We start from the raw sequence: 22,170 nt of genomic DNA, 5'->3' as shown, positions 1-22,170 counted from the left end.
GTTAGCTTCCTCCCATAATTGGGGCTTACCAGGGGTTGTAAAACATCTAATATATATATATATATAATATATAATATATAATATATAGGTAGGATAAAATATATGAACTGGAGGAATATATATGAACTGGAGGAAAGAAACTATATATATATATACACACACACACACACACACACACACACACACACACACACACATATATATATTTATATATATATATAGTTTCTTTCCTCCATCCATCTATACCATTTCCCCCATATCTGATAATATTCTGTTTCTTCTTTTCCCTGGATTTCTTTTGTTAATTTGTCCATTTCGGCACACTCCATAATTTTTCTTAATATTTCATCTTTGCTTGGTATAAATTTATTTTTCCAATTCTGAGCAAAGGCAATCCTCGCCGCTATAATTATGTGTAAAATTAAATACTCGATTTCTTTTTTATATTTCATTGTCATTATTCCTAGTAAAAAAACTTCAGGTTTCCAATCTATTTTGACTCCTGTTATTGATTCTAGCCAAGTTGTAATCCTTTTCCAACACGTCCACCATATGTGATAATACGTTCCCTGTGTTAATTCACATTTCCAACATTTTGGTGAAATATTTACTGAGATTTTTGCTAACCTTGCTGGTGCTAAGTGCCATCTGTAAAACATTTTGTACTGGTTTTCCTTGTATGCAACCAATAGTGTCATTTTTAAATTTGTCCCCCCCAAATTTTTCCCATTTATCTAATTCAATATTGTAGCCAAAGTTCTGTGCCCATTTTAACATTTGTTCTTTCACAATTTCTTTTTCCATTTTATACTTCAGAAGAAATTTATATATTCTCCCTATCATCTTTCTTTCTGGAAAGAAAGATGGATTATTTTGTCTAATTCGTGTGGTTCCATTTGTATAATTTAGTATCGTTATTGTGTTTAGCTTTGATTTGCAAGTAGGTATGTACTTCTAAATCAGAGGCATGTCTTGCTTCGTGTGGAAGAGTTTGTCCCCTGAAGAAAAGTTTTTTTTAAAAAAAAGAAAAGATAAAAAAGTTGACATTCTCAGAGCAGTTTGCAAATTGGGTTGATATAAATGTTAAAAAGCTAGCAGCATTGCTATTGAAAATATTATGGTTGAACCTTCTTTCTGCTAGCAGGTTGAAAAGACTGCTAGCAGAAAGAGGTTTTATTGGATTTCTGATGGGTCATCATCCAGCCCTACTTACCATTATTTGAGGATATCCCCTCCCAAACAAAGCCTCCATCTCACTGATAATCTCCTGGGGAAGCAGACTGAAGCCTATTCAAGGCATTCCAGCATGGAGGGAAGAGTGTTTTTCAAAGGAAATGGAAGAACCGCTCCCACTTGGAGAGTCCATGGTACATGGAGGAAGTTCAAGGTCAGCTGGTTAGGGTAAACATCTGCTTTATTACAATTGGCCCAGGAGTTCTGTCCCCTTTGTAAAGTGCTGTTTTGATTGTGAGGAAGATCGCAAACCCAGCTTCCATAGCCACACATTCCCACAGCCACAAGCTTCTGAAATTGACTGAAATTGTAATTGAAAGGACTGGGGTCTTATATTTCTGTAGCACATAGGGCAGAGAATGCCCCTCTTTTTAGAAAAGAACATTCTACCATAGAATGAAATTTGGCACAGAAATGGCTTCAACATGGAACCACATTTTGCTTCTCCTTCCCTTTGAGATGATGGGAACTGTGATTTGCTGTAATTTGACACACGGATCAGAAAAACATTTCCTCAGACTCCTCTATTGACTACCTAGTGCTCAGTAATAGGCTGACTGGCCAGCCAGCCATTTTGAGAAATAAGGAGCAATGAACTCAAGAGCACCTCACAGTTGGATGTGTTTCAGCTGTCAACCCTGAAGCTGACGTGACTGGAGCCACCTTGGAGCTTCAGTGTTGCCACACTGGAGCTGAGGGATGGGGATAGGGATTTTGGAGATAGCTGTGTAGTCTGTGTATTTTTGTGTAGTCAAAATAAAATACTTTCTCTTGGGAACCAAGGACGTTCTCACACCTATTCCTTGAGGATTTCACCTGCCTTGGAGCTTTGCTTGATATGGGATTATTACTTGGAACCCTGACACATACTCACCGAACCTCTTTCTTGAACTCCATCTGCAAGAAGACTTAGCAGCAGCTTTATCTCAGCTGCAAAAATCCAGGTGTCCATTCTTTTGCAGTTAAGACTCTTTTAACTTTTTGCCATCTAGTGGTAATTACTTCAATAGATCTTTTGTGGAAAATCCCAAAAGTGCTTTTTCAAGAGGCAACTGTACATTTCGCTTCACATCCAAGAAGTTTCTTCAGCTCTGACTGGATGGTGGGAAATGGAAGGATTTATACTCCTTGCAGACAGCCAGTCATTTTTGTTTTTTTTAGCGAGTTGTTAAGGCTTTGTGGAGGTTTATCTGTGTCATCAGGGTCATCTTGAGTGGTGCAAATGTGTGTGGAGCCTTCTTGGAACTGTTGAAATGATTGTGTTGTAGACTGGAAATAGATGATGTTAGTTCCCTCTCCCTCTGTTGAGAGAGGGCTGTTCAATTTTGACATAGATGGCCTCTTTGACCCTTCTTTCTAAAAAATGCAAACGGCCAGATGTTTGCAGAGGCTATAAATCCTTCCATTCCCCACCATCCAGTCAGAGTTGAAGAAGCTTCTTGGATGAGAAGCAAAACATCTTCAAAGAAAAAACAGAAAGTTCGGTTGCCTCTTGAAAAAAGTACCTTTGGGACAATCATGACCTGGATGAGTGAGAATCTCCATAGACACTTTGCCGAAAATGTTTCAGTCGACTACCTTACACAGACCATCACAACATATCCTCTATATAGGAATTCATAGCTTTTCCTGTAGTTGGCGATAGTCATATTTTAGTTACAAGAAATAACCAATCACTGCTTTTTTAATGTCATGCCAGGGAGCTGCCACGCAGTCTTATGCAATGACACTTCTGGTTCTGTTGTAAGCAGTGATGCATGTTGTGTCCCTCCTGAAGACACAGAGGAGCTTTTTAACAAGGGTTGCCACTGTTGTCAATATCACCTGGCTGCACAGCTTTCAGTGTGAATTTATTTACAGAAAAAATGATGACTCTCATGGTTGGGCATCTCTCCCCTCATTACTGGCAGATCTTATTTCTTATTCTATCAACCGTGGAGAGTGGATCCTTACAAAGTGATGACAGTTTCCATGGAAGAAGAATGTGTAGAGGAAGGAATTTCATAATGAGGCATCTCCCTAGTCACTTTCACAATCCTACCCAATCTTATAGCCACTCGTTATAGAGAGCTGTTTTGTTTTTGTTTTTTAAAGAGGAGCCCAGAGGTCTGCTTTTTGACTAATCAATGTGTTGGTGGAAATCCAGTTGATTTGATGCTCTTCCATTTGATGTTATATGTCAACAGAAGCAATGTTGGGTCTGCAATGGAACAGGAACCCAGCTCAGTAATCAGAGGTGTTCTTCTTGTTCCGGCACGGGAACAACTATGTACGTGAGTTAATGTACTTCTTTTTTTATTTGCACTTTATTTATTTGGGGAGGGAGCAGTGAGTGCTGCATGTGCATGCACTAGGGGGTGGGTGTGTCATGCATGCATTACATTATGGGTGCGGGCGCACGCACGGTGATGCACTTTCGGCACATGATGACAAAAAGGCCAGCCTTCACTGTCCTACGTGATGCCAAATCTTTAAGATAGAGTGAGACTAGGAAACCAAGGTCATGATGCTAATTTTACTTTTATTCAGGGTGGATTTGAATTAAATCAAGTTGATTTAAATCATGATTTAAATCACTGTTAAAAAGGCTTGGTTTAAATCAGCTAGATTTAAATCACAATTTTTAAATAGCAACAGTCATCTTTGCCCCGCAGCAGTGGCTCCTCTGACCCGCTGTTGACTCACCGACAGTCCCATTCACTTTAATGGGACAGCTGGCGATGCGGCAGTGACGCAGCAAGGTGAGGGGCGTGGCAGGCAGCAGGTGAGTGGATGCCCACTAACAGGCACTGCCATAATGGGTCTGAAATGACAGGTGCTCTTTAAAAGTAAGGACTCATTCTTGCTGGTAGTTAGAATCTTTATAATATTATTAATATCAATGTTAATCTTTATTAATATTATTTGCAAGCAAAATGAAGGTTTCCTATTTAGCTTGCAGAGCTTGGATTCATTGAATGAGTTTACCAAATATGACTCATGCTACATAACTAAGCTCCATTTCATGCTGAATAAACTAAATTATTAATGTATCTTAAATAGAAAACTATCTTTAGGTATATTTTTTTACTCCAAAAGCATTTTATTAAAATAAATTTGAAATAAAATTTGAAATCAAAATTTAGAAAATCCTATTTAAATTTTTTAAAAAATCAGTGTTTTTTTAAAAAAAATCATATTTTTATCCACCCTGCTTTCATTATAAAGTTACAGCAGCAAAATCATATAAGAAATATACCTTCCCCTTCCCTCCCTTTATCTTTGTGAGAAGTAGGGAGGCTCCTGACTCAGGTGCTTGCTCGAAGGACTCAGATTTCCTTCATCTGATCTTGCTTGTGGCTTTTCCTCCTCTTCCTCAAGTTAATTCTTCGACCCTCAACATATGCATCCATGTGTTCAGATATTGGAATAACATTTACATGGAGCTGTGATAGTGTAGTAATTAGAATGCCGTATTGCAGGCTGACTCCACCCACAGCCAGGAGTTTGATCCTGAGTGGCTCAAGATTGACCCATCCTTCCATGCCTCTGAGATCGGTAAAATGAGGACCTAGATTGTCAGGGCAATGTGCTGGATTAGCACTCAGAGTGCTATAAAGCACTATGGCGGTCTATAAGCCTAAGTGCTATTGCTACATCATCATCATTCTTCCAATGAAGGATGAAGGCCTCTTCCACGTTTCCAACCAATATGGCCCTGAGCTTTCTTTTGCAAATTGGGCCCACAATACTTGCTGATGTTGTGGCTCTATCTTGTTTTAAGGTCTCTTTTGTGGACATAAAACAAGGTGGGTTTCCTACTTCTGCATATTGACTACTATTGCTATGTGAGGCAATGTATTACTTTCAGTGTGTGCAGCTGCTTCATCCCCAATCACTGAAGCAGTCTGCTCTGGAGTGATGCCTCATTGAAAAATAAAGACAATCTGGTCTTGTTGGTTCCAGTTGAAAGCCCTGAAGTGGGCCGCTTCACCTGGCTACTTTGCAGCATCGCTGTCTTCTGTGAATGTGCAGAAGCTTGGGAACATATTGTCTAGAATAGGGGTGTCAAACTCGATTTCATTGAGGGCTGCATCAGGGTTGTATTTGACCTCGGGGGGCTGAGTGGGTGTGGCCAGCTCCACATCACTTGTGTTGGGGGCACCTATGGTGGTCTGGGCAAGGCTGGGTGGATCTTCCTGTAGCCCTCTGCCAGCAAAAACAGAGCTTGGGAGGGCTGGCAGATGGCTGCAAGAGGCTGTTGCAGTCAAAAAGGGAGCCCTCCTGAGTTCCTTTTTTGCTGGCAGAGGGGCTGCAGGCTGGTCCTTCATTATTTCCAGGGCAGCCCAGCAGGCCAGATCTAAACACCTCACAGGCTGGATCCAGTCTGCGGGCCTTGAATTTGACACCCCTGGTCTAGAAGGAGGGGTTGCACTGCTCTGTGGAATTGTATTGGAGAGGCCTCATTCGAAGCAGCAAGCCCTTATGAGTCTTTGCATGGGCCTCCTGAGTACGTATGCGTGCAAAATAGGTTATTTATCTATCACATCATAATGTGGGCTTGAAGCAATAGACAAGGAGCTTCCAGGTTTCAGATCTGACTCTTAATTCGAACTTACTAAGCCTGCCTAAAAGACTTTAGGTACAAAATAAGAGGTATCATAATTTTGAATGTCCTTAAAGAAATGAGAACAAGTTTTAAGGAGAAAGCATACAAAGGTGCAATAGAAATGCTAATGTTACTTTTGTTGAAAGAATCAGAATCCTGAGCTAATTGAAATGTAGTTTGAAAAGCAGCCCTCATTTTGATATGCAGCTGTCTGAGAAACCAGAAAGAGAAAAATAAGTCTTTTTTTGTTCTACTCAGCATTTCAAAGAAATATTTAGTGGCTTTCAGAAGCTGCATCAGCGTGGAAATTTAATACATATCAAGTGAACCAACAAGAGATCCTTGCTTGGATTGTGTGTCTCCTCTGGTTCTGTTTGGGCTATATAAACACATATGGAAGTTACCATGTGAGCTGTGATAAGCAGCCCTCTTGTTCTTTAAAGTTTCACTAGAGTTGTCAATGTAGACTGTGGCCAGCAGATCTGGCAACAGATTCGAACAGTGAGGAGGTTGGGGAGGAACATGGGCCAGTCCTGGAGACTGAAGGAGGGTCTGATGAGGGCTTTGTGTTGGAGGCAGAGAGTGGGACAGAGCTGTATGCCAGTTATCATCTGCCTTCAGAGTGAGACATCAGTGGGGCAGACAAACAGCTGGAGCCTGTTCCCAGTGTGTGCATGCACAGAGTTGCCAGATGAAGGGAACAGCTAAAGAACAGGAGTTGACTTGGGAGTAAGACCACAGGTGGGCAATAAATACCCCCTCCCAGAAGAAATAAAAGAGGAGCGAAGAGTGGAATTTGCAGGAGACAATTCGTTCTCTTAATTGGTTTGTGACTCCGAGACTCCTTGCCAAGTTTTGCAGATATTAGCCCTGCAGCTCTCCAAGTCAGATAAAGTCTGTGACTGTAAATCCTCCCTTGAAAGACTTTGCTGGATGTGAATGAGCAGAATTCACAGTAAATTAATAAAAGGGACTTTTGTCGGGACAAGGAGTTTGCTTCATGCTCTTGGGAAGCCCAGGTCAGAACAGACTGGTCTTCATAAATATAATGCCATTTTATACAACCAGGAGTCCTTGTGTGTACTGTAGATTTGTCTAATATGAAGGCTTATGGGTTTGTTGGGATCCTTAAAGTAAAGGTATTTTTTATCCCCACAGTACCCCCCAACCCCCATTGGCATAGAGGGAGAGAAGGATAACATCTGGACCAGAATTTATGGAATATATAAAGACAACAAATAAATGACATGGAATTTTATGTCCTCAGCATACTTATAGTATTTGCTAGGTACCATTCCAATGTGGAACACAATTGGTAGAAAATACATTTGTGTAACATATAGGGAGGTTTATTAATTAAATTTATAGGCCATCCATCTTGCTAGCTATAGTGACTCTGGGCAGCTTACAATGCAATAAAAATAGAAATATAAAAAAATTATAAACATAAGAACAATTAAAATTACAAGAACTTGCCTGGAGCAAGGGTGGTGCTTTTTCTGTCAATAAAACTTCTAAATTATTATGGTTATTGGCAAAATGGACTACGATAAAAGAAGACAATTATAATAAACTGTTACAACAAATACAAAAAGATCTGGACAATTGGACTAAACTACAGATATCACTAATTGGCAGAATCTCAACAATCAAAATGAATATACTACCCAAACTAATTTATCTTTTTCAAACAATACCCTTTAAATTAGAGAAATTTTATTTTGAACAACTAAATAAAATGGTATCCAGATTTTCCTGTTCAGGGAAGAAACCACGTATTAAATACAAACTTCTACAAGATAGTAGAAACAAAGATGGTTTCAGCCTCCCAGACTGGGAGCTTTAGTATCAGGCAGCAGCCTTGACATGGCTCAAGGATTAGATCCAACTAAAAAATAAAAGGATTCTTATGCTAGAAGGCCATGATCTCCAACTTGGTTGGCATATTCTTTCCTGGGAGGGAAAGAATAAATCTCATTCATACTTCCAGAGACACATAGTAAGGGATGTCCTGTTTAATGTCTGGGAAAAAATAAAAAAGAACCATTATATGAAAACCCCAATCTGCTTATCAACAATGGAAACAATGACATATCCAAATACCAAAGATCTCAGTAAAATAGTAAGTTATGCAGAATGAAAAAGATAAAATTGTATGAAAAAGGAGAACTAAAATCAGTACAATATCTGAAAACACAAGGAATAAATATGGAATGGTGGCCCTATTTACAAATCAAAACAAGATTTCAAAAAGGAATGGAGGAAGAGACAGTAAAGGAGACAATGATTAGCTGGGCCAGAAACTTTGGTCATAATACAGAGTTAGAAAAATGGGAAAAACTATGGGAAAGAAATTATAAATTTACAATGGCAGTAGCCTACAAAGAAAACCTCTATAAAATAGTTGTAATTTTATTTGCCCCCAGCGAGATTGGCCAAAATGTATCCAAACGTTGGAGATGTAGCCACAAATCTGTAACATTCTACCATATAGTGAACGTGCTCCACCACAAGGAAATACTAGTGTAAAATTCAGAAACGGGTGGAAGAAATTACGGAGCAAAAGATAGAACTGAAACCGGAATCGTTCTTATTAGGAATATTAGACTCGAAAACAGACAAAAAATATCAATACATAATACTACTGTAGCTAGGATTGCTTTCGCACAAAACTGGAAACAAATCAAGACACTCGCAGACGAAACAATAATTAGAAATGTACTCGAATGTGCAGAGATGGACAAAATGACCACGGAGATAAAAGAAAGAGAAGAATCAGATAATTATAAAATATGGAATAGAATGTATATGTGGTTAGAAAACAGAAGCCAAAACAGGAAATAGAAGTCTTTTTTTTTTGCTTTTTCTAAACTAGTATCGAATAAAAATTAATCAAAGTTACTAATTACTGTATTGACCATAATGTAAATATAATGGTGATATGAACAAATTATTATTGTTACAACTGTGAGTACAACTGTTATTACACTTTTACAGATGTTAAAACTGATAGGAAGGCAATGTAGAATAGAGAACTATAAAAGCTAAGTATGTAAGCCGATACAGAAGGCTGTAAAACTATTTTATACTGTTATGTGTGTCTTGTTTTTTCTGTATTTTTTTCTTGTTTTTAAACGTTAAAATGTTTAATAAAAACTATTTTTTTTAAAAATAAACTTCTTTAGTTTTATTCTAATACCTACTAGATCCAGCAGATGGCAGCATTACCCAGCAGAAAAACTGAACAAAAAGAGAGCTATATTTATTTAGTTATTATTGAATCCCTATAGATAATTTCTTCCCATAAAGGAAGAAATTGCTATTATTGTTAATATCTAAGCCATTGGAAAAAACAAATAAGAAGGAACTTAGATACTTGTAAAATTATACCTTAGACATTTGAAGGTCGTCTTTTGCCAATTCTGTTTATTTCTCCTGTATTTTGGAGACAGGACGTAGACTGTCTTATTTTTGCATTATGTTATTTACAGGCAATTTTTTCGCTTGTCCATCATTCATTTGGGAAACTCAAAGACTCTTAGGCTTCTTGATTCATAAATAAAATTGCATATCAACCCATTTTATTCCATGTAGATGCTGGAATTCATTGTAATAAGTTTGTTGCTAGAATAGGTGAAAAAATATATTACTTTTATTATTATCGCACTTTTGATCCAGCCAGATTACCAGAGTTCTCGGGATACACTACAAAGTTATATAAAATACTAAATACAATAAATAATATGAAACCTTAAATAGTGCAGGAAATGTATAATACAAATCTCCACCCCATATTAATGTTGGTAGGTGTTTAACATCAAAACCTCAGAGAAAATTACTTTGAAGAGAAGAAAATAATCAGGAAACTTCAGGTACAAAGACTGGTTTCTCTTCCAAGAGTTCAGGGCATTGACCAGGAAATCGATGTAAATGTATGATAACTTTGGACTATAGGTAACCCTCGACATGCAATAGTTCATTTAGTGACTGTTCTAAATTACAACGGCACTGAAAAAAGTGACTTATGACCGTTTTTCACACTTGCCACCATTGCAGCATCCCCAGGGTCGCATGATCAAAATTCAGGCGCTTGGCAACTGACTTATATTTATGACGGTTGCAGGTTCCCAGGGACATGGGGTCACCTTTTGAGGGTTCACCGACAAAAGGGCGCCCGACAAAAGCACGCCTAACTAAACTGCGGTGACAAAACCGCGAGTTCTAAACCACGCCGATGAATGAGCGCTGAAGCGCGCTGACAACAGCACACCGACAGAAGCGCACTCTAAACCTAACCCTAATCCTAACCCTAAACCTGACCCTGACCCTAACCCTTATCTTAACTTAAATCGCGCTGTTGTCGGCGCGTTGATGACATCACTGTTTTAGCGCCGCAGTTTTGTCATGCGTGCATTTGTCGGGTCACGCCTTTTGAGAGCTGACAAGCAAACTCAATGGGGAAACCCCGTTCCCTTAACAACCGTCTTACTAACTTAGCAACTGCAGTGCTTCACTTAACAACTGTGACAAGAAAGGTCATAAAATGGGGCAAAATTAACAACTGTCTTGCTTAGCAATGGAAATTTTGGCTCGATTGTCGTAAGTTGAGGACTACCTGTACTCTTTCTTAACTTGTTTTGAGCATAAAATGAGGTGATACATATGTGAATGACCCTTGAAGTCCAAGAGGAAAGTACATAAAAAGAACCAGTCTTTTAGCAAAATTGACTATGGTTGACTTTCTTGGCAAGACTACAGAAGGCCCCAGAGGAAAGGTAAGAAAGGAGAAAAACAGACCCAGGAAACTACAGACCAATCAGCCTAACATCGATACCCAGGAAGATACCAGAAAAGATAATTAAAAAACATTTAGAAACAAGTAAACTAATAACTAGCAGTCAGCACGGGTTTGTTAAAAACATCACGCCAAACCAATCTTATTTCATTCTTCAACATAGTGACTAAATTAGTAGACCAGCAAAATACTGTGGACATAATATACTTAGACTTCAGCAAGGCATTTGACAAAGTAAACCACAACCTACTTCTTGGTAAACTAGAAAAAAGTGGGATAGATAACATCACCACCAGATGAATTTGCCACTGGCTGACAAACCATGCTTAACGAGTAGTCCTAAATGGTCTAAGTCTATATGGAGAGAAGTAAGTAGTGGGGTACCACAAGGTTCCATCTTAGGCCTAGTACTCTTCAATATCTTCATAAATGACTTAGATGAGGGAATAGAAGGGCAACTTGCCAAATTTGCAGATGATACTAAGCTGGCAGGTATAGCTAACATCATAAAAGATAGACTCAAAATCCAGATGGATCTTGACAGACTTGAACACTGGGCCCTATCCACAATGTAGAGAATGAAATTCAATGTAGAGAAATGTAAATTCCTACACTTAGGCAAGAAAAACCAAAAGTGAATATATAGACTGGGTGAAACCAGACTTAATACCAGTAACTATGAGAGGGATCTTGGAGTCTTAGTGGACAATCAGCTAAATATGAGGCAGCAGTGTGCAGCGGCAGCCAAAAAAGCCAATGCAATCCTAAATTGTATTAACAGAGGGATACAATCAAGATCAAGTGAGGTACTAATACCATAATAAAGCCTTAGTAAGATCACACCTAGAGTACTGCATCCAGTTTTGGTTACCACACTATAAAAAAGATGTTGAGCCTCTAGAAAAAGTGCAGAAAAAAGCAACCAGGATGATTGGGACTAGAGACATGAAGGAGGGTTACAGGAACTAGGCATGAGTAGTCTAGTGAAGAGAAGCATGAGGGGAGACATGATAGCAGTGTTCCAATATTTGAGGGGCTGCCACAGAGAGGAGGGCGGTCAAGGTATTTTCCAAAGCGCCAAGGCCAGACAAGGATGGAAACTGAACACGGAAAGTTTCAACCTGGAATTAAGGATAATTTTTCTGACACAACACTCAACCAATGGAACATCTTGCTCTTCTTGAGGCTTTCAAGAAAAGATTGGACTGCCATTTGCCAGAAATGATGGAGGGCCTCCTGCTTGGGTGGGGGGTTGGACTAGATTACCTACAAGGTCCCTTCCAACTCTGTTAATCTGTTAAATAAATGTAATGATTGATGTAACCAGTAATGTCCCTTTGTCCTATCCACACATGCCTGCACATTTCACATGTACATCTCAGCATCCCAGTCTGTGCAAGGATCATCTTCCTTATTCGGAAAGTGACTTCAGAAATTCGGTGAAAATTTTGAGACAGAGAAGATTCAATAGCCATCTTGTAGCATTAGATCTTTTGCAGGTTGAACAACCCAAGCTCAAAGCATCCTGGCTTTTGCCAAAGCTGCTGAGAAATTGTATGCAGCTTTTGGGATAGTATCATTTAATGTGTCGTTTTGACCTAGTCCCACATAGAATATTAATTGTAGGCCATCTGAGAAAAGAGTATCCTGAGGAAAACATCCTGAAATTGAACAGGCGTATCCTTTTCCTGCTATTTCTGGTGCATTTTTTTGGGGGGGGGGAATTTAAATGCAAAACAATTAGTGTTCCTCACAAGAATTCTGTACAAGGTTCTTTCTGCCTCTTTAAAAGCAGCTTTTTTGGTTCAGTGGCTCCCCTTAGAAGGCGGGGGGGGGGGGGGAATTTGAGATTGGCAGGGAAAGATGGAAAGAGAAATTAACTTCCTGTGGTGGCCTAGTTAGGTAAATTACTATAGAAGAAGATGGGATGAAACTATATCAAAAAGAAATAAACTTTTGACGTTTTTTTAAGGAAGTGCTGGTGGGTTTTAAGCCAAGCTGTTAAGAACTTCAAAGATTTATTCTTGTTAGATTTCTCCATCCTAACTGCTGCATGAATCATACTGTTATTTCCACTGTCTGAAAATGTCTTATTGTCTCATTTCCTTTATAGGTGCAATGTCTGTTCTGGCCTGGGGACAACTGCTTGTACAGACTGTGCAGGAACAGGAAAGTTGCTGACATACATTGAGATGCAAGTTGAATGGCAAGTATTGCCAGATTATAGCAATAGTAATAGCCCTTAGACTTATATACTGCTTCACAGTGCTTTACAGCCCTCTCTAAGCGGTTTATGGAGTCAGCCTATTACCCCCAACAATCTGGGTCCTCATTTTACCCACCTTGGAAGGATGGAAGGCTGAGTCAACCTTGAGCCTGGTGAGATTCAAACTGCCAAATTGCAAGTCAGTCGGCAGTCAACAGAAGTAGCCTGTTGTACTGCACCCTAACCATTGTGCCACCATGGCTTATTGCAAATTACAAATTATAGGCACAATTTAGAAATATTTCTACAGCAAAATGAAGTAAAATTAAAAGAAGTGGGGGGACCATTCCATTGGAAGAAACATCTCACTTTTATTCTTATATGTCAAGTAGGATAAAATAAAGATGGTTTCATAACAGTTGTATGTTTTACCACTTTCAAAACTGTTACACTGAACTGTTATTACAATGAAACAATAGATTACTTGTGAGATATTTTAGATTTCAATATCTATAAATTGTATCATAATCATATCATAAGTTAACCTTTACTCTAAGTGGGCTCAAGTCTTGAATCTGACAGTAAACTGCATAAAATTGTACTCCATGAACAATATCTAGGTTAGATTAAAACATAAGGCTTGTTTCTCATGTATGAAGTTATTTGAGATGTTAATGAATACTCCCATAATTTAAACTGTCATTCCTCTAAGGAAGAATTTCAGTGTGACCATTTGGAATTTTCTGGAACCTATACAAATGGAAGATGTCCAATTCATGTCAAAACTAATTATAATAATTAAATTGGGCTTCAATCTCTTGTCGCTTAACTTGGCAGTACAAGAGTAGATTATGGCATTGGCTTGTGTTTCAGAGCCACCATTAACCATAATTTTAGAAGCAATGCTGGGGTTTCACTTTTTATTTAATCCATTTTTCACATAATACAACATAATCATAGGCCTGCCTCATTGTTGATCTATATTAGAGGCTTCAGCAAGCAATTGACCTTATTCTTCCCGACACCCAGTTTTTCTGAATCTGATTTGCTATGAAAAAAGGACCTGCACCAGAGGTTCACTTTGTAAATGGTATTGTTTGCCTTCACAGGAAAAATAACATTTTTGAATACGTGATGGATGAAAGAACTGGGTTTCCTACTGAACTCTTCAAAGGAGTTAAAGGGAAGAAGCTATTTGTGGATGAGCAATACTTGGTAATGAAATACTTATAGTAGAAACACAGGGCTTACCTCATGGCAGGATTGAAAAAAGCAATTTGAATGCATGTATTTACGCACTTATGCAGGCCTGAATGTATATAGGTGCATGTTACACAAACACTCAGGGCAACTTATATGTCAGGCCTGGAAACCATTTTTTTACCTGTGGGAGTTCAGGCCTGCCACATTTTCTACTGTGGGAAAATGGGGCGGGGGTTATAAAGAGTGTGGGTGATATATAGTCAAAATAACATTCTTTCTCAGAGAGTCAAGGCCACCTTGCCCTGCAGCTCCGATGAGATAACTGAGAGGCATCTCCAGTTATGGATGGTGCCTGATTGGATCATGTGATGGACATATGGGTACTGGGCAGGGACTTCCTTTTGGGTGGGGAAAACCTGGAAAATTTCAGATTTGGGTTTTCCCAGATGTGCCAATATGCCATCTCTAATAAAATGGAACTTTAAGGAAACACAATCCCTCAGTCTTCTCTCGTTAGAGGTGTTACTTGGAACCCTGACATTATAACAATTAAAAGTAGCACAATATAAATATAAAGTTAGTAGTGCTCGATTATGACTGATTGCTTAGAAACTGTTCCAAGTTATAACAGATCCCTTCCAAAAGGTATTTATGGCCCAGTTCCAAAATTTTGAAGGCCAGTGCTCCCTCCAATATTGTGACTGCATTTCAGGCATTTAGCAACTGGCTCACATTTATGACTTTTTAAATTAATTAAAATTAATTTTAATTTTTTTGCTGAAAATTGGCATTTACTTTAGGGTTGTTTTTTTTTTTTTTTTTGCAAAAATGCCCCTTAGCAAACAGTGGGTTCATTTAACAACTGCTGCATTTGCTTAATGACTGCTGGAAAAAGGGTCATAAAACTGGGGTAGTCATGTGGTGATCTACTTTATGACTGTCATGACTTACAACAATAACGGGTAAGATCTGTTAAGATCGCAAGTCAAGAACGTCCTGCTTTGTGCCCTTTCTGCTATAGTGCCCACCTTACGAAACATCCTCCCTCTGGAAATGAGGATGGCTTTGACCCTGCTGGACTTTTCTAAAGCTTTAAGACTTGATTCTATGCCCAAGCCTGAGTCCCTGAGCATGTGCAGGGGAGAGTTTCTTGGTTATATTAGGAGTTTGGGCTATGATGTTTCTTGGCTGCTGTGTATTTTAATTTTTATAATGTTTATTATTACTTTTATTTAATTTTGTTCACTTGCCAGAACCACTTGTTGAGACTGGCAGTCATATAAATCCATGAATGAATGAAAAATAAATAAATAAATCCCGGCAATATATCTTCTTCCACTTATCTGTGAACCTATCCAGTAATCTATCTACCCAGCACTGGATGGAAACTTATCAAAGAGAGAACCAGCTTAGAAATAAGGAGAAATTTCCTGACAATGAGAACAATCAATCTGTCAGCATTCCAAGTAAGAACCCCAACCAAAGAATACTCCAAGGCAAGCAATTCCTCAAAGTTCCATTTTATTAGAGAAGTCATATTGGCACATCTGGGAAAACCCGAACCTGAAAGTTTGCAGGGTTTCCCCACCCAAAAGAAAGTCAAAGTTCCATCCTTTGCACCCACATGTCACGTGATCCAATCAATTCACTTTCCCAACTGGAGACAAACCCTTAGGCACTCCCATCCAGGTGCAAGCTAATTGTCATTGGTTCCCAGATAAAGGAATGTTGTTATGGCTAATTCTCCACCGATTCCTTGAAATCCCCCCTCCTGGTTTCTCAGGTACTAAATGTGGCAGCCCAGAAGTTCCAAAGAAAAAGATGGCTTCCATGGCTGACACAATCAGCGGTAGAGCTTGCCTTCAGAAGTACTCCAACAAGGGAGGTTTTGAAGAAGAGATTTGTCCAGAATGATGTAGAATCTCCTGCTTGGGCCGGGGGTTGGACTAAAGACCTTCCAACTCTGTTATTCCATATTCTAAATATCTTCATGAATGTTGTTTATGAAGATCCAGCCCACTATTTAGTATATCCTTCTCTAGTGATTTTGAGACTATGCCTCTCAGCACTCCCTTTCTGCGTTGTAAGTACAATCGGTGGCCAGCAACACACCAATCAACCAATAGGAAGGCACCACATAAATATAGCATATAGAGCAGCCCAAAGCACATATTCCAGTTGAGAGAATGTTCTCTGACGATGGGCTCCAGAACAAGTCTGAAAGCTCAGAAGAATAAACCTCTGGTCCTGATGACCAACCCTGATTAGATATTGTAAATACTGTCACTGTTGTCCAGTGCATCTGAAAAATACCAAGCCAAAGGCAGCTTTTATCCCAGTTTTCTTTTTTTCTCTTGGTTAATTTATTGTTTTATTTCATTGAGCGTCCATCCACATACTCCCATGGATGTGTTTTCCTCCTGTCTCTGCTTACTTTCTTAGTTACTTAATTTGCTTATTTTAACTTGTATGGTGGTCTAACAGCTCTGGGGAACTTAACGGTGTTAAAAATATCGCAGCACGAAAGCAACACTTGAAAAATAAAATAGATGTTATTTGTGACAAAGCATGATTCTCAAACGCTTACATTTATAGTGAGCTTATATGTTCCCCTGACCCAGTGCCTGGGGCAAGAATCAAGTTTTGAGGCTTTGTTAAAAGCTGGAAGAATCAAGACATCAGAGAGGGATTTTTTCTTAGAGCAGGGACTGGAAAAGAGAAAAGTGCCTTCTGGATACGATCAGATGATGTACCATTTAATTGGTAGGACCTGGCCAGTCCTGTTCATCTTGTATGGCAGGCAGAAATCCTTGCAGTCCCTCAAATATTCAGCTCTGGGCTATGTAGGAAGTGGTGGCATCTTGAATTGCACCTGGAAATATATTGGCAATCAGTGAAGTTCACACAATTTAGGTGTTACATGGGTGCATTGAGACACACCTATATCTACTTGCACTGCTATGTTCAGGACTAGCATTAGCTTCCAAGTAGTCTTCAAGGGCAGCCTTGTATAGAGCACACTGCAGTAATCTAAAGTTTTGGAATAAAAGACTGTGGACTGTAAATGTTTGTTGTACTTGCCTGGGTCTAGTCCATACAGAAACTGTTTCTGAGCTGTATCTAGCTCTATTTTCAATGTTCAGTTGCGTTTCTGTTAGTGTAGGGCAGGGATGGCAAATCTTTTCAGCATCAAGTGCCCAAACCAGAACACGCATGCATGTGCGTCAGTGGTGGGATACGACTGGTATGCCCCAGCTAGCTGGGAGCACCGGGTACCTTCCCGGTACGGTGCTCCGGAGGGCCCGCCTGCCCGCCCTCCTTACCTGTATTTGAGCCGATCGGGGCTTACGGGCATGAGTGTACGACATCTATGCAACGCTCTGCCAAGCAGCTGGAGCATCGCAGAGGTGTCGCAGAGCATCAGGGGCAGTAAGTACACATGCACGCTCTGCGCATGTGCGTGTGGTGGACGCCGGGCCCCATTGCACCATGCTGGTTATTCTAGGATCTGGAACCCACCACTGATGTGCGTGAATGTGTGTGCACTGGAGCACCAGATACCCAAAGACCAGTGTCCGGTGTGCATGCATGTGCACCAGCCAACTGGTCTTCGTACACATTGGAGCGCTTGAAACCCAAAGATCAGCTGGCTGGTGTGCGCATGCCAGTTTTGGGGCTGTTGTTGGGGCCGTTTTCACAGCATTTTTGGATCATTTTTCAGTGTGTAAAAGGCCCCCCACATGGCCCAGAAACAAGCCCTTTTTTTGGCCATTTTTTGGCTGTTTTCCGGCACCCGCGAAGAGCAGCTGGCGATGGCACGCGTGCCCACAGAGGGGACTCTGTACGCCACCTCTGGCACATGTGCCATAGGTTTGCCATCACGGGTGTAGGACAATAACATTACCCATCCCTTCATTTTAATGTTCTAGAGTTTTATATCTCCTAAAAATGTTGTTTTCCTAGGTTCATCCAGTGGTAAGCTTCCCTATCTGTGCTATTAATCAAGCTTCCCGAAATGCCATTGAACAACATCATGCTCAGTTTGGATCTACTGCACGGATACTGAGACAGGTGAGAGCAACAGAGATTGGCAAAACGCTTTTTGTAATGTGATGATCCATCGCGGTACTATGGATTAACTGATTTATATGCCTTTCTGATAGGGTGTATAGAAGAAAGGGAAATATGCAACGATGGCAAATGTCTGTAGCTCGGCTGTTGAATGAGGGTGGAGGCTCATTCTCCCAGCTTATGAAGAAACCATGTTCGGAAACCAACCCACAAGCTCAAAGAATGAACCTCCACCCTCGAAGGGAAATATCTTGGCATGGAGCTATTCCTTCTCACCATGATAAAATAATTTTTGAGAGGGCTATGTGTTGTGGCCCGGCAGAAGCTATTGGAGCTGCCGCCAGACTCCGACAGCGAGGGGTCTTATGATTCGGCCCTGGAGGAAGTGGAGGACCCTGGACAGGGTTCCGACTCCGAGCAGGGCAAGGAGAGACTGGTTGGCCACCAGGTGGTGTCTGAGCCTTGGATCAATGGGGAGGAGACAAGAGTGAGTGATCCAGAAAACACCTGTAGGTTGTTCCAGGATGCACACCATCGAAGGGCTACTCGGCGTCAAGAACAACGGCGTAATCACAAGAGGTGATTATGCTCAGCTGATGCTCATTAAGATCCTCTCCTGATTATAAAAGAGACTGCTTGTGCCATGCCCTTTTGCAGAAGTCAACGTTCACGATTAAGAGAAATCAACTTGGCAAGTTGGATTGCTGCCAGAGTTTGTTTGCATTTGCTGCCTAGGTTTGTAGGAGTTGCTGCCAGAGTGCTTATCTCTTTGTTTATTTTGGGCTTGCAGCCAACGAGAGTCTGGACTGAGTATTCTTCTTTACGTTTGTTTTTGGCTTTTGTTCCTGGATGGCGACGGGTTGTGTGTGTGTCAGAATAGCTATGTATTCAGTTATGTACAGCAAAGGGGACTTAGTTTAATACAGGGGTGTCAAACTCGCAACCCGCAGGCCAGAGCATCATGCACTGGCCATGCCTACCCCCAGTTTAGCAAAGGGGGAAAAAGTCATGATATGTCACGTGACGCTGCCGTGACAATGCAAGTTTGACAGCCTTGGTCTAATACATTGAAATTATAAACAAGCAAGTGTTCAAAGAAGCCAGAAAGATTAAAAAAACAAGTAAATTATAACAGCAAGCCATTGTTGGTTTGGTTACTTTATACCCAGGTGTCATTATCTATGCATGCATTTTTATTCTATCTCTTCCCTAAAGTGGCAGGCTCATGGTAGTGATGGGGAATCTCCTCTCATTTTGTGCCCACAACCTGCCTTAGAGTGCAGGATAAATGACTGGCCCAAGGTAATGCAGAACACTCAACAATTATGTGGGAATTTGAGCCTCTCTTAATCTCTCTTACCTATGGACCCTTTTCAACTTGCTTTCCAAAATTCTCTAGCTGCTGAGTGCAAGGGTTCCTTCCCCAGTGGTCACCTGATTAAAAGTAAAAATGTGGTGCTCAGAGTAAGAACAAAGGGTGGGAAGGGAAAGTAATCTTCTCCCCAAGGGAAAATCACCAGTTGGATTTGTGGAAATTGATTGCCCCTAAATAATACTTTCCAATCTGTTTCTCAAAGAGCTGGCTGTTTGAAAGATGACAATTATAGGGAAAGGTTCCCCTTGCACATATGTGCTAGTCATTCCTGACTCTAGGGGGCGCGGTGGTCATCTCCATTTCAAAGTCGAAGAGCCAGTGCTGTCCGAAGACGTTTCTGTAGTCATGTGGCCGGCATGACTAAATCCCGAAGGTGCACGGAATCCTGTTACCTTCTCAACAAAATTGGTTCCTATTTTTCTACACTTGCATTTTTACATGCTTTTGAACTGCTAGGTTGGCAGAAGCTGGGACAAGTAATGGGAGTTCACTCCATTAACGCAGCGCTAGGGATTCGAACCACCGAACTGCCAACCTTTCTGACTGACAAGCTCAGCCACTGAGCCACTGCGTTCCCTAATAATTATACCTTTTATCTTTTTGCAGAGGCAAACCATTGAGCTGGTATTTCTTACCAAAGTGGAATATGAATGGCACAGGAAATCCTATTCCTATTATGTCTACGGGAATGAGCACAAGGTCTATGCAGAGGATTATCCTAAAAAGTGTGGCTGTACTATTGTATGATACCTTCCATCCATTGACAGAGAAACATTGATCATTCCTGTATTACGTCTGCTCACCTGCTTCAAGTCATGTATCTCAAATGAATTATAAACCATTGCATTAGCCTTTAAAAGAAGACCTGGGGGATTGTCTCTAGGGCTGAAACACTGCATATTTTTTGTACAATTGAATGTTCATTGTTCTTGATGATTAAAAATACTTGTGTTGGTATATTAGTTATAACAAATGTTAAAAGTTTAAGCCAAACATGCCAGAGATTCCATTCCTTTCGTATCTCTGGTTTTCCTTAGTTTCTTCTCTCATCCTGAATTAATTCATTATGTTCTGAGCCTTTAATGGAATATTGTATTTCATTGGCTTAGTGCACTTGGCACAGAGTGTTACCCAATTCCAGATATAATTTTGGATTTTTTTTAAAAAAAATTAATTCTTAGTTGCACTCTTTTTTTTAAAGTTTCAATATATATCAGGAAACGGATTATCCAAAGTGACAGAAAGACTAAGACTTTGTAGAGGCCAAAAGTTTTAAATTGTTTAATTCATGTTTAATTCTTCAGTTGATTACTGTTATCCTATGTCCTTGATAGGACGGTATATAAGTAATACTAATTCACTTTTCTCTCACTAATTATTACAAACAGAAAGATCATATCCTAATAACTACATGTTATAATCATATCCTAATAACAACTTATTATAATCATATCCTAATAACTACCTATTATAATCTTTCTAGCCTGAATTCGGAACTAATAAAGTGCAGTTATTCTAAACATATGCAATAAAAGAATACTCTGATATGCTGGTATGAGGTTTTAAATTTTCTTGTAAAATTTTATGAACATTTTATAAAGCTATATCCTTTTTGCAAATGTTGGATGGAATGGCTCTATCCTAAAAAGCATTGTAAAAAAATAGATTATAGAACAGAATAAAAAAGAAAATATGGTTTCAGTGGAATAAAATAGAAATGGATAGTGACAATAATAGCAATCAAAGGGGAAACATTGAAGGACTTGTTTCTCTCATCTAATATACTTTTAAATTATGAGTGCCCCTGGCTTCTTCCTATGGTGAAGATTCCTTTGGAGGAGGCTAATTGGGACTCACTCCAGTCCTAATGAACTTTCTGTTAGTTAAAGTACAAGAAGTGAAGCTCTTACTGTGTGAATAAAGCAGATTGGGTCAGGAATGAGGAACCTTGTTCCATTCTGTTGGAAGAAAAATCTTATCTGGTTCAGTTCCAATCCAGGAGAAAGGCACTGGAAATAAAATGGAGGCTGGGGGCTGGAAAGAAAGGTTCCCTTTATTGATGAAGCAAAACCACCAAGCACATGTGATTCGAAGATAGTTGACAAAATGGAGTTGAGAGAGGGTGGGTTTTTATACCTTCTTTGGGCTTTGAGCTTCCTGTTGCTCTGCAAGAACATGTCCTTTAATATTCCAAGAGAGGGAAGTAGAGGGGAGGAAAAGAGTAGGAGAGGGAGGAGGAGTGGAGCGAGGAGAAGGAGAGAGGACGATGGTGGAATAGGGTATAACATGATGTAGAAGCAGATGAGCAAATGTGGATGGATGGCAAGAGGAATTGATATAATATTGGATAATATAAAATAATGCTTGTTAAGATGTAGTGGTATACTTGCGGTTACTTGTATGAAAATAAAAAAAACATTTTTTAAAGAACGTGTCCTTTAATATTCTAATGGCTGTTGTTAGATTCCTTTGAGGTCATAGCTGGCTGTATAGGCAAAAGGGGAAATGCAAATCCTATGGGGTGTGTCTGAGCTAATCTATAGTTTCTAGCTGGCTCAGTCTTTCTGAATGGATTACCAAATCTGCATTTCTATAAATTGGCCTCCTCAGTTTCTGCTTGGGGCAGGGAAACAGGCTGGCTCCCTTAAGGTTTTTTTCTATTTCTTCTTTCAGGGAAATATTCCATCCTGCCTTTCTGA

The 22,170-nt window shown here is 39.8% G+C and overlaps 1 protein-coding gene across 3 annotated transcripts in view; it reads left to right on the top strand.

Annotated features, from left to right (window-relative positions):
- The window catches only part of LOC106553488 (protein SSUH2 homolog), a 50,017-nt gene extending 28,096 nt beyond the window's left edge, over window positions 1–21,921 (top strand). For all 3 annotated transcript variants that reach the window (XM_087708916.1, XM_087708917.1, XM_087708918.1), the window contains 5 exons: window positions 3,420–3,502; window positions 12,730–12,822; window positions 13,932–14,037; window positions 17,989–18,096; window positions 20,078–21,921. In XM_087708916.1, coding sequence (XP_087565042.1) covers window positions 3,420–3,502; window positions 12,730–12,822; window positions 13,932–14,037; window positions 17,989–18,096; window positions 20,078–20,218 — 531 coding nt within the window. In that variant the 3' untranslated portion in view covers window positions 20,219–21,921. The remainder of the gene's footprint in view (window positions 1–3,419; window positions 3,503–12,729; window positions 12,823–13,931; window positions 14,038–17,988; window positions 18,097–20,077) is intronic.
- The last annotated feature ends 249 nt before the right edge of the window (window positions 21,922–22,170 follow it).

This window comes from Thamnophis sirtalis, unplaced genomic scaffold (assembly GCF_051295495.1).
Source record: "Thamnophis sirtalis isolate CommonGarterSnake01/CBP01778 unplaced genomic scaffold, rThaSir2_p1.2 scaffold_3, whole genome shotgun sequence".
Taxonomy (NCBI): Eukaryota; Metazoa; Chordata; class Lepidosauria; order Squamata; family Natricidae; genus Thamnophis; species Thamnophis sirtalis.
The sequence above is the reverse complement of the archived record's forward strand: the minus strand, read 5'-3'. Positions and strand labels throughout refer to the sequence as shown.